Raw genomic sequence first — 13,001 nt, forward strand, 5'->3', positions numbered from 1 at the left:
TAGGAATTTCGCGCGGTTCTGGTATTTTTCAAAAATCAGTTTCGGTTCTGCATAAGAACCGGTTCTCGGTTCCCAACACTAGTGCTTAGACATTACATGTAGAGAACACATTGACCGTGTTATGTTCCCCTTCAATTTATTGGTCTTAAAAAGATCTTAAATGTACCTTTATAAAACCTGCAGAAACCCTGATATCAGCATATCAAATCAATATAGATGATTTTGAATCATACCACAAAACATTCCTATAGAAACCAAGTGTGGGACAAGACGAAAAAACAGCAAGTCAGAAGTTGACAAGTTTTATTATGATAAATGAAAGCTGTCTTTGCGCAATAAATTGTTAATTGTTCACAGAACACACTGTTGTAGCGTAGCAGCAAGCACCATAAGAAGAGGTTTATGTAACATGGCGTTATGAATAAAATAAAAAAGAAAATATTATATAAAACTCTTATTTTACCTTCAAAAGATGAATGCTTTTTGTTTTGCACTTTGTGAAACAAATCAGCATTAGTGAATACAGAAAATTTCAGATGAAAAACTACCACTAAATATCCTTCATATGAGATATAATACTCAGATGACTATTAATGCATCTGTACCATTCATACATTCTTCATTCTTCCTTCACTTAACTATACATGCTTGAACCTGCTTGAAATGTGCATCTAAATCTACTTGTTCTACCAAAGCTTTTAACCTTACAAACATGTATAACATACCGACATGAAACTATTCATAGCTTTTCACAAATGTGTAAATGTGACGAGTTCATCTTCAGAAATTGCTCTGCGGAACTAAGTGACTGTTGAAATTATGCCTCTCGGGAAACGTCAGGCACATCAGTGCTGATTTGGACATTTTACGCAAGGCTCCTCTGTCTGGGCTTGATTCTGGGGTAGAGCTGCAGAGGAAAAACAAATATCAGCAATCGGTAGCAAAAGTCCGAGATAAGGCAAAGCTTTAAAAAAAATAATGTCAAGGTTGTAGAGATATACTTGTATTGATTGTATTAATACATTTTTGAAAAACATTTATACAATTTTCAACAAAATGTTTTATTTAATGACTTGTGTTAAGTGTCAAGTAGTGTAACTATCGAGTTAAAAAAGTGCTGAAATATTCCTTATGCAATCATAATTTACAAAAAATTGCTTCCTGCGTGTTTTGTACACCTTCCTTACTTTGTGGTTTGAAGTTTTTAAAATGAGCATCATAATCATTGACTCAGCAATTTTTTTTAAATGTATTCTTAGGGCCCTATTTTAGCGATATGAGCGCATGGTCTGTAGCGCATGGCGCAGGTGCACTTAGGGCGTATCTGAATCCACTTTTGCTAGTTTAACGACAGAAAACAATGGTTGGCACGTCAGGCACATGGTCTCTTAGGCCACATCCACACAAAGCCAGAGCTTTCCCTATCCAATTTTCTCAAGAAATACCTGCATTCTCACGAAACCACTGAAACCGACTCAAAACGATGTTGTTTATATGCCAGACCAGTATGTGGCGCAGTAATTCTGCCTCAGATATACAACCCCAAATCAGAAAAAGTTGGGACAGTATGGAAAACGCAAAAAAAAAGAAGTGATTTCTAAATTTACTTTGACTTGTATTTCATTGCAGACAATATGAACACAAAATATTTCATGTTTTGTCTGGTCAACTTCATGTCATTTGTAAATATGCATCCTTTCCTGTCATTCAGACCTGCAACACATTTAAAAAAAAGTTGGGACAGTAAAGCATTTACCACTTTGTAATGTTGCCATTCCTTTTCACAACACTTAAAAGACTTTTAGGGACTGAAGACACCAAGTGATGACGTGTTTCAGGTGTAATTTTGTCCCATTCTTCCTGCAAACAAGTCTTAAGGTGGGCAACAGTACAGGGTTTTCGTTGTCGCATTTTGCGCTTCAAAATGTGCCACACATTGCAGGCAGGCCAGTCAAGTACCCGTACCCTCTACCTCCGCAGCCAGGACTTTGTAATGTGTGCAGAATGTGGTTTTGCATTGTCTTGTTGAAATATGCATGGACGTCCCTGGAAAAGATGTCTTCTTGAAGGCAGCATATTATGCTCCAAAATCTCTATGTACTTTTCAGCATTAATGGTGCCTTCACAGAAGTGCAAGTTACCTTTGCCAAGGGCACTGACACAACCCCATACCATGACAGACCCTGGCTTTTGGACTTGTTGCTGGGAACAGTCTGGATGATCCTTTTCTTCTTTGGTCCGGAGCACACGGCGTCCATTCCTCCCAAAAAATACCTCAAATACTGATTCATCTGACCACAGTACACGTTTCCACTGTGTGATGGTCCATCCCAGATGCCTCCGAGCCCAGAGAAGTCGACGGCGCTTCTGGACATTGTTAACATAGGGCTTCCTTTTGGCACAGTACAGTTTTAACTGGCATTTGTGGATGTAACTACGTAATGTGGTACTTGACAAAGGTTTGCCAAAGTAGTCCTGAGCCCATGTGGTGATATCGCTTATAGATGAATGACGATTCTTGATGCAGTTCCGCCTGAGGGATCGGAGATCACGGTTGTTCAGCTTAGGCTTGCGCCCTTGTCCATTACGCACTGAAATTCCTCCAGATTCCTTGAATCTTTTAATTATGTTATGCACTGTTGAATGTGAAATATCCCAATCTCTTCCTATCTTTCTTTGAGGAACATTGTTTTTAAACATTTCAATAATTTTCTCACGTATTTGTTGGCAAACTGGCGATCCTCGGCCCATCTTTGCTCCTAAAGGATTAGACCTTTCTTGGATGCTGCTTTTGTACCAAATCATAATTACAATCACCTGTTGACATCACCTGTTTCAAATCACATCATTATTTAACCATTTTACCTCATTACTAGCCCTAAATTGCTCCTGTCCCAACTTTTTTTGAAATGTGTTGCAGGTCTGAATGACAGGAAAGGATGCATATTTACAAATGACATGAAGTTGACCAGACAAAACATGAAATATTTTGTGTTCATATTGTCTGCAATGAAATACAAGTCAAAGTAAATTTAGAAATCACTTCTTTTGTTTTTTTGGCGTTTTCCATACTGTCCCAACTTTTTCTGATTTGGGGTTGTACACTAAAAACGGAGAAGAAGTGTTGTGGCTAGATGGGGTACAGCAACGGTCGGAATTGAGGCAAAATCTCATTATAAAATCACAATAAATACATTTGCTACTTACCAGATTGTGTTTTATTAACACCTACCCCAATCCTAAACCTACCCTTACAATAATGCAAATACAGTAATTAAATGACGCAATATTGATGTACGCATGCCCAGTGCCTGTAGCTGTTTCGCTTCTAGGCTGAATCCGAAATCTACCCCCTATACCCTCAAATAGGGCATTATTTGAAGGGGCAGCCATTTGTAGTGGTGTCCGAAACCATAATGGATGTTATCAATTGCACTCATTCAATCCCACATTGCACCGCAATACACACAATGGCTGTCTGAATTCACTCACTCGTTTTCATTCACTCCTTCAAGTGAACTGTATTAGTGGACTAACTTAGGGAATAGTGATTGAGGGTTTAGGGGGCGATTTCGGATTCAGCAGTAGTCTTTACCATGCGGGACGTGGTGTGATGAGATCACCGTTTCACAAAATATACGGATTGGCTGTACACACAAAAACGCAAGGGTGTCGGTTTCAGATTTATCCACTCGGGGACCTGGTTTCAAAAAATCCCGGTTTCAGGCTCCTAAAACGCCGGATCCATCTGGATGAAAGGTTGATACGATACAAAATTTTTACGTATATAGTTAAACTCGTGTGGACGGGGCCTTAATGAGTCATGGGTGTGTTTTGGCGTAACGTGCATTAAACCAACCAGAGTCTCATCTCCCATTCTCTTTAAAAGCCTGTTGCGCTGGCACCATGGCCGATTCGCAATTTACATGGTGGAATTTGCAAGCGGAAAGACTGAACACTTCTCCATAGAGGAATCCTTTTATTTTTAATATTTAAAAATGTTTGTGTGCTGCTGCGCGTCCCTGTGTGTGTAATAAGCAGAGTGTGAATGCGTTGTGCACCCAGCCATAGGCACACATTACTAACGCGCCCTTTAAATAACAAAAAATACTGCACTATTGACTTTAGACCAGGTTTTTGTTAGTCAATGGCGCAGTCGTTTTCAGTTCCTCAAAATAGCAACAATGCGCCTGAACACACCTCGTTTTCAGACCAGCACGCCCATGGGTGAACAGATGGGCGCGAGTACATTTGGTATTTAAAACATTTAAACGTGGTGCTGGATGTGAAAATGATAACTGCGTCGGGCTAAAACTAGCAAGAAACACTTGCGTCGCACTGCACCGGGTGTATGATAGGGCCCTAGGCGTTAGTCCTGTGTCAAATGTACTTTTTTTTTTTTTTTTTTTTTTGTAAAGTCTCGTCTTTTTTATGTCATCGTTTAATGTAGTCTCGTTATCGTCTCATCATAGTCAGGTCATCACGTAAAAAATTTTGCCACAGATTTCGTTAACGAAATTAACACTAATGCAAATGCGAAAAAATAAAGGCATTTCCTTACCCCTAGGAGATTGCGAGGTATGTAGCCCTCGTTGTCGGCACATCTTGCCCACCACCACTCTGTTTCTTCGCTGTCCTCTCTTCGTAGGACGGTCAGGCAGTCTCCTTCATTAAAGGACAACTCATCTGAGCTCTCAGCATCATAGTCCCACAAGGCATAAACTACGCCCCTGTTCATGATGCCCATCTTCTCTTGCACACCTGTGGAAAAACACCTTAATGCTACAGATTTACTGCGATACTCTACCAGTTGACCCATAAAAAGTCCTATTTTCTCATAATGGTTTCTCACCATAGAGAAACTGAGAGCATTGGGCGTATCCTTCTTCCATCTCCTCGCACTTGTCTGCCGCCGTCTGCATGTCACTGTAGGTTGTGGCGTATACGGCAGCTCCCGATTCCACCAGGAACTTACACACTTGCACGTTATTACAGGAAGCAGCGCAGTGCAGAGGAGTCCTAACAAAAAGAGATGTTTCGATTTGCTGCATTAAAACTATGGACAGAATTATCCTGTGTTTACAAATGTTTTTCACTCACCATCCATCGCTGTCTGCGGCATTCGCGTTCACTCCATACTGCACCAGGAACTTTACGATTTCGGTGTGTCCAGCGCACACAGCATTGTGCAGAGCAGTGATGCCCTCATCATTGGGCAAACTGGGGTCGTCCACCTGGATATTACATTAAGACATATGCTTGAAATGCTAACCTGCAATGCATATGTCTAATCGTTATACTACTTGCTGGTGGACCAACTATGCTATCGATCTTGACCAATTCCTCACCTCATATATGATCCTCTGGACAAGGTCGTACTCGCCCTCTAAAGAGGAGTCCAGCAGGAGGGCCAGGGGGTTGAAGCGCACACGCATCCCGTGGTTGATGCGCTCCGAGCCTGTTTTGCGCAGATTTGTTCTTTTACCCTAAGAAACACAAGAGGGGATAGATGGATAGATATTTGGTTATAAAAGGGGATTTCGCACTGGAGGAACCTTTTCATAGCTCCTAGAACTATTGCCGGAAATACCAAAATGTTGGCGTTATGATGAAAATATTTAATTTATGCTTTTATTCACATATCAACATTCATCAACGCACACATCAGTTGTGGTAAACGGAAGCTCAAGCATGTTCGCTTGATGTGCGAGAACCAATGAGGTTCATTCTCGTGTTATGCAGCACGTTTGAGCTTCAGCAAGAACCAATGAGGTTCATTCTCATGTGTTATGCAGCATGTTTGAGCTTCTTCAAGAACCAATGAGGTTCATTCTTGTTATGCAGCACGTTTGAGCTTCCACAAGAACCAATGAGGTTCATTCTTGTGCGTTACGCAGCACATTTGAGCTTCAGCAAGAACCAATGAGGTTTATTCTTGTGTGTTACGCAGCATGTTTGAGCTTCAGCAAGAACCAATAATATAAAGTGATCGAGTCTCTTCAGAAAATTTTGACTAAACCACTCAATTGATATGGATTTATTTTATGATCTCTTTAAGGAACTTTTTCATAGTTCCTAGTTTACTAGTCAACTATTGGCGGAAGTACCCAGATTTTCGCACCGCAGGAACTGGGAACGATTTTAGTTCTAGGAACTCCTTTTTGGGGAACTAATTTAGCTCCTACTTCAGAGTATAGGGTCTACCCAGCACAATAGTCACTACCAGTGACGTAAGTGAATGCTGATTGGCCGAATGGACGCGAAACACCAGCACCTGTCATTTTTAAAAATGCAGTGTAAAAACACAGATTATAGCATATATATTTACTCTATGAACATGGAAAACAGTGAAAGATGGTCCTCTCAACCTTCACACTAAAGAGAAAATCCAATGCAACTTTGAGGGGACCAAGCGAAACATGATTATGTATTTCTGCTCAGCTAACTACATTGAACATCAACCCCACGGCTAACGCTAATACTTTTTCATATACAGTCTACTTTCTTTGTGTAACAGTTCTATCTAATAACGACAGGACTGTTAAACAGATCATAAACTATCGAAGACGGAGAATGGAAGAGCTGTGTGCTCAGGTTTTAGCTTTCTCAGCGCCATCAAAATAAAGGTCCGCCATGATGTCAAAATAAAAGTCACAAAAACAAGTGCAGCTTACGTCACTTCAGAGTTCCTACTGTGTGAATGCAATCCCAGGGGAACCACCATTGTGGATAGTTCCTAAAACTAAGTTTCTAGAACTACCCAGTGCGAAAGCCCCTATGGAACTTATGTAGCCCCGGCCCTTTTCAACGCTGCACTCGTTGTGTTCTTTCTTCCGGTTTGTATTTCCACAGCATGAAGGTAAGATCTTACTGATTTATGAATGAACCACTTGAAGTTAATTATTCTTCGACAGCGATGCCACAGAAATATACGCAGCTATCGCAAAAACAGACATTCAAAGACAATATTCTAAATATGATGTCTGGCGCATAAGGCCTATCCTAGAAGGAAATTCTGTATATATTGTGTAATTTATGCATTCCTTCATAAACTAAGTGGTAAAGTTCTTGGACATAAAGTAATAATCCTAGGTGTTGGCCAGACATGAACCACTCTTTCATTCCGTATATATTAAAAGCCCATTGAGGGTCACTGGTTGCCACTTCTGCTCCATTTAAATGTTTAATGAGATCTGCGGCGGAGTGCTCGGAATCTTAGTGTGGCTAGTTGCTAAGCAACAGCCCAGAATGGATGGTTTGTTTAGAATATCTACTGACCTGACTTGTCTCTACCTCTTTCTATCTGTGGCCATACTTGACTCAAATCTGTAGGCTAAATGGCTAGAGAGTTTTCTATAAAGACAAGGAACCTATCCCAAATATCGTCCTCATCTCTTAAGGGTCTTTTTCTGAGTCTACATTTTGGAGATGTAACAGCTTGTTGATGACAAATTGGACACCCTATAGTCTCGGGCACTTCATGGTCACACAAATAAAGGCTAAATGACCATAGGTTGTCCTAATTGTCATTTTATGAATCAGCAGGCATGCCCTTTTGTGGCCATGATATACCTTCTATGGACACTTTTGTCACCCAAGACTCCCTAAATAATACTGTCAGGCTCTTTTGCGCAGTGTTCGTCTGTAATGGACTGCTCAGCGTTGAGTCAGTACCTGACTATGCTAAAATGCTTGCACACCTTAGCACAGCAAAAAAGATATTCAATTTTGACCCGTCCATCAAGACCAACCCTGCTACATTTTGGATGTCTACCTTATATGACACACCCATTTGAGGTCTTGGAGTCTAATTTGTGTCCTGTTTGATTAGAAAGACATACAAAATGTGCAGTGTTGGGCAAACTCCAGGATCAGCGCTGGGAAACACTGATCAAGACAAAGTAGATGTTTTAGTTTTATGGCTGTATATTCACAGATCATAACGCCTACATCAATTCAAGTTTCTTGATTGGTAAAAACATGCCTGTTAAGGTTCACATTGACAGCAAAAAAAATACTGGATGTTGCATAGTCACTGTAAGGCTGGTTACTAGGAGGTCAACTTTATCAGGAGGTGAATCAATGTTTAAATGTGACAGAAAGTAATAATATAAAGCGATCGAGTCTCTTCAGAAAATTGACTAAATCGCTCAAATCATTGGATTAGTTTTATGATCTCTTTATGAACTTTTTGAAGCATCAAAGTGGTAGTTGCGTAGCTGTCAATGAAGGGAAAGAAATCTCTCATATTTCATCAAAAAGACCTTCATTCGTGTTGCAAAGATGAACATCCATTATATTTGTGAACTGAGAAATGAATCAGTGAAGTCAAAACTTTTGTGCGGTGGGGTTTGCACCTAAAGGAAAAGTCACCCAAAAATTATCCCATAATTTACTCACCCTCAAGCCATCCATGGAGTATATGACTATTCTTTCAGCCGAACACAATTGGAGTTATATTAAAATATGTACTTCCCAGCTTTGTTGTGAATAGTAGAGTTTTTAAAGTTCCAAAAAGTGCATCCATCCATTAAAAAAGTAATCCAAACGACTCCAGTGGGTTAATAAAGGCCTTCTGAAGCAAAGCAATGGGTTTTTGTAAGAAACATATCCATATTTAAAACTTTACAAACTATAATCACTAGCTTCCAGCAACAGCCGTACACGCGTTCACGAGAGAGTCGAGTTCCGGCGAAAGGGTGATCTCTGACCTGATGTATAGGATGGCTTGAGGGTGAGTAAATTATGGGATAATTTTCATCTTTGGGTGAACTATTGCTTTACCGGGTTTAAAACAAAGAAAAATCACACAGCTCAACATTGTAATATCAGTCACTCATGTAGCGTTAAAGGGATAGTTCAACCAAAAATTAAAATTCTGTCATTAATTACTCACCTTCATATCATTACAAACCTGTAAGACCTTCGTTCATCGGAACATAAATTAAGATATTTTTTATGAAATATATATATTTTTTATACCTTTCTGGACCTTGAAAGTGTTCATTTAATAGCTGTCTATGGAGGGGCCTGAGAGCTCTCGGATTTGAGGGTGAGTAATTAATGACAGAATTTCATTTTTGGGTGAACTATCCCTTTAAATCGACAACTCTTGCAGAAATTGAATGACATGGGCCATTTGGGTCACTGCCATTTGCTGTCAGTGGCCTTTAGTCCTCCATAGATATAGGTGTGCCTTTAGGGAATATAGTAGTACCTACCGGTGGTAGTGTGACCTGTCCTGTGACCTCCGGAGCCTTCATATTGATGCTGTCCTCCCCCGGTCCCTCCTGCTCTGTCATGCAGGGATATGGAGGTGGTGGGTAAGGTGGGTACTCCTCAACATAAGGCTCTGGAGCAGCCGGCCCATAGACTTCCTGTTCTTCCTTCAGCTGTGGTTCCTTCGGTCCAGTGCTAGAAATTGTGCTATCATCCAGTATAGGCGATCGAGGTGGAAGCGGTGGAGGCGTCAGCTCCTCCTCCTCTCTCTCACACTCAGGTATCGTAGTATCATGATGTCCCTCCTGGGGTCTAGTGCCCTCGTCAGCTACCGGCCCGCACCCATCCTTGCCTTCTGTTTGAAAGAAGGCAGCCGGCGTTATAGTGGTCTCCATGGCTGCCAATGTGGTCTTCTGGTAGAGGAGCTTCTGGATGTTGGGTCCACCAGGCCCCTCGGATTCTGTTATAGAGCCACGCTTTTTAAGAGGTCTGGGCGCATGGTGCAGTCTCTTCCTCAGGGCCTCCAAGTCAACGTCGCTCTGGAGCCGATGGGAATTTGAGAGGAACGGGAGAAGTTTGGTTGGGCTGAGGGGCCGGGGAACACGTTCTACCTCCTGGCCCTCGACAGTGGAGGATGCAGGGGCCATGTTGTTGCCCTGGTCCACTTGGTCACCATCTAGACCTCCAGTTTTCTCAAGATGACTGCTGTCCTGAATAAGGGACTGTCCCCCACTGGGTGGGATGACTGGTTTACCGTATACTGTGAGAGGAAAAGGAGAGATGATCAGGTACTTGAAATAAAACAAATATAATAAACATGTTGGGTGTCAATTGCTGTTTATATTCCAGAGCGACCACTAAAATAAGAACATAATGTACATTACTGAGCTAGAATCGAACCAATCCAAGGGTACTAAGTATACAGTCAAACCAAAAATTCAGACACCAGATATCATTTTTTACTAGTGGGTGCAGGACACTATAGTTCATTTATGTAAGTGAGGATAGCAAAATAAAGTAATTTGTGACATATTATACCCAAAGATTCTTCATACAGTAGACTAGCAGTAAAACTGATAAACATTTGGGACCAAAATTATTTGACCTGACCAAGTGTTTTTTCTTTAATTGCTAATGCGACCTTTTACAGCACAGACTGAACAAAATGAAGCATTGCTTGGTAATTGGTTGACCTAAATTGGTATTATCTAATTGTGTACTTAAATTTAACAGCTGATTGGTTGACTGTAATCCATTACATACCTTTCTATCAAAGTTATCTGACATTATCAAGATGAATTTGTTCTGACACAGTTTAACTCTGGGTTCTTGTCATATTTTATTACCATTTTCGAAAACCAAAGCGAATAAACTGTGATAATGTGAGAAAATGTTGAAGGTGCCTGAATACATTTTGGTTTGAATGTATATGCTAATGATAATATATTAAATTTTATGACTATATCCTCATTTAACACTTGTTTCCGTGCCACATTTGTTTCCGTGCCACAATGTGTACCTTTGCAAACAGAGCAATTTGCCTATGTGCTCCGAGTTTTTAAAGATATGCAAACCAAAACTGGAACCAAATGACCACAAAGTTATATAACAAAGGAAGGATTACTTTCCTTCTCTTTGTGAAAAGGGAGCTTCACTATGAGCCCTACTCACACTGTATAAAGCATTACTTACATTCTCATATGTACATTTTGGTACACCCTAAAAGCACACATCACACTGTACACACATAACCTTGCTAATGTGCAAGCAAAATAAATGTGTACAGCTTGTGGCAAATAACACTTCTGTGCCAAATACTGTCTCCTTGTGTCTTTAATTCAAATTTATTCCAACTTGCGTACTGTCTCTCCATCTGGTGTGTGCTAAAAAAGTGAATAACACTTGTAAATTGAATGAATACTGTGTAGCAGGGCAATGTAGTGTCCACTTGCCGCAGTGTCATTCAAGGGCACAAAATGCCATTTGGAATTTCCCCAAAATCTAATTTGGTGAAAAACAAGTCCAACAGACTTTCTGTTGTAATAATTAAGCAGCTTGGTTTAAATACTATATCCAAATCAGAGGCTGTAATAAATCCTTGTTTCTGGCCTGAGGAACTTTAAACTGATCTGAAGCTTTTGAACACTCAGACGCAATGTTTGGATCACGACTAAGAAGTAAATATATTTATTTTAAGCTCAAAAATCCTGTTATTAGACTTTCAGTCATTTACACAACTACTGTATACCGATCAGGCATAACATTATGACCACTGAGAGGTGAAGTGAATAACATTTGATTATCTCTTCATCACGGCACTTGTTAGCGGGTGGGATATATTAGGCAGAAGGAAGGAAAAATGGGCAAGCGTAAGGATTTGAGCAAGTTTGACAAGGGACAAATTGCAATGGCTAGATGACTGGGTCATAGCATCTCCAAAACTGCATGGGGTGTTCCTGGTCTTCAGTGGTCTATCAAAAGTGGTCCAAGGAAGGAACAGTGGTAAACCGGCAACAGGGTCATGGCTCATTGATGCATGTGGGGAGTGAAGGCTGGCCCGTGTGGTCCGATCAAACAGACGAGCTACTGTAGCTCAAATTTGACGAGAAGTTAATGCTGGTTCTGATAGAAAAGTGTCAGAATACACAGTACAGCACAGCACAACACCAGTCTGGGTGCCGATGGTGACGTTTTCCCTGGGAAACGGTATTCCCTGGTGGCTGTGGCCTCTTTCAGGAGGATAATGCGCCCTGCCACAAAGCAAAAATGGTTCAAGAATGGTTTGAGGAGCACAACTTGGCCTCCAAATTCCTCAGATCTCAATCCAATCGAGCATCTGTGGGATGTGCTGAACAAACAAGTCCGATCCATGGAGGCTCTACCTAGCAACTTACAGGACTTAAAGGATCTGCTGCTATCATCTCGGTGCCAGATACCACAGCACACCTTAAGAGGTCTAGTGGAGTCCATGCCTTGACGGGACAAGGCTGTTTTGGCAGCAAAAGGGGGACCAACACAATATTAGGAATATTAGGTCATAATGTTATGCCTGATCGGTGTAAACCACAGTATCTCCAAACAAATGTTAAGTTGTTTTCTTCTCCTGTGCTGAAACAGCTCTCAAATCTCAATAAACACTCATTTTGTTGTCAAACTGTTGTCTATGATGAGTAAATGATGGCAGAATTGTTGGTTTTGGGTGAACCATTCCTTTAATTCGAGATTATCTTATCTTAATACTAGATTACCTCTAAATTTGTTTGGGTGTCTGGTGTGGTGACGGTACTCACATCGAGGCTGTGAACGGGTCAGCGTACTTTGCCCTTGGTAACCCTTCCCAAGAGTGTTCTGTTGGGTGTACATGGAGTAGATGGAGCTTGCCGCCACTGTCTGGGGCTTGTGGAGTGTAGTGGGGGTGGACGTCTCTTTCCCAGCTAAAGTATCTGATGTGAAAGGACGTACTGTAGCAGCAGGTAAGGTGTCCGGTTTAGGGGGCAGAGGTAGGGGTAAGGTGTTGTTGTGGGATGGAAGGGGCATTGGAGGTTTCTGATTGGCTGATCTGGCTTTGCCAGGGAAGGTGCCCGTGCTGTAAGGAGTTTTACTGAAGGTGGACTGGCCTGGTAGAGCAGGTTTAGGCTTGCTGGGAACAGGAGGTGGAACCTTCCCAAACGTCCTACCTGCAGACTAGGATTGAAGAGGCATTAGTGTTTGTTTACCACATAATACCTATGCATTGGGATTAATTTACTGCAAATCTGAAAACTTTAAAATTCAGGCACTCA

The 13,001-nt window shown here is 41.1% G+C and overlaps 1 protein-coding gene across 3 annotated transcripts in view; it reads right to left on the minus strand.

The window, feature by feature from the left end:
• Positions 1 to 286: 286 nt before the first annotated feature.
• tp53bp2b (tumor protein p53 binding protein, 2b) overlaps positions 287 to 13,001 on the minus strand; it is a 42,559-nt gene continuing 29,844 nt past the window's right edge. For all 3 annotated transcript variants that reach the window (XM_079807154.1, XM_079807153.1, XM_079807152.1), the window contains 7 exons: positions 12,510 to 12,903; positions 9,222 to 9,979; positions 5,349 to 5,486; positions 5,101 to 5,234; positions 4,853 to 5,019; positions 4,562 to 4,761; positions 287 to 907 (listed from right to left, as the gene is read on the minus strand). In XM_079807154.1, the coding sequence (XP_079663280.1) occupies positions 866 to 907; positions 4,562 to 4,761; positions 4,853 to 5,019; positions 5,101 to 5,234; positions 5,349 to 5,486; positions 9,222 to 9,979; positions 12,510 to 12,903 (1,833 nt within the window). In that variant the 3' untranslated portion in view covers positions 287 to 865. The remainder of the gene's footprint in view (positions 908 to 4,561; positions 4,762 to 4,852; positions 5,020 to 5,100; positions 5,235 to 5,348; positions 5,487 to 9,221; positions 9,980 to 12,509; positions 12,904 to 13,001) is intronic.

Source organism: Gobio gobio (assembly GCF_949357685.1).
Source record: "Gobio gobio genome assembly, chromosome: 24".
NCBI classification, from domain to species: Eukaryota; Metazoa; Chordata; class Actinopteri; order Cypriniformes; family Gobionidae; genus Gobio; species Gobio gobio.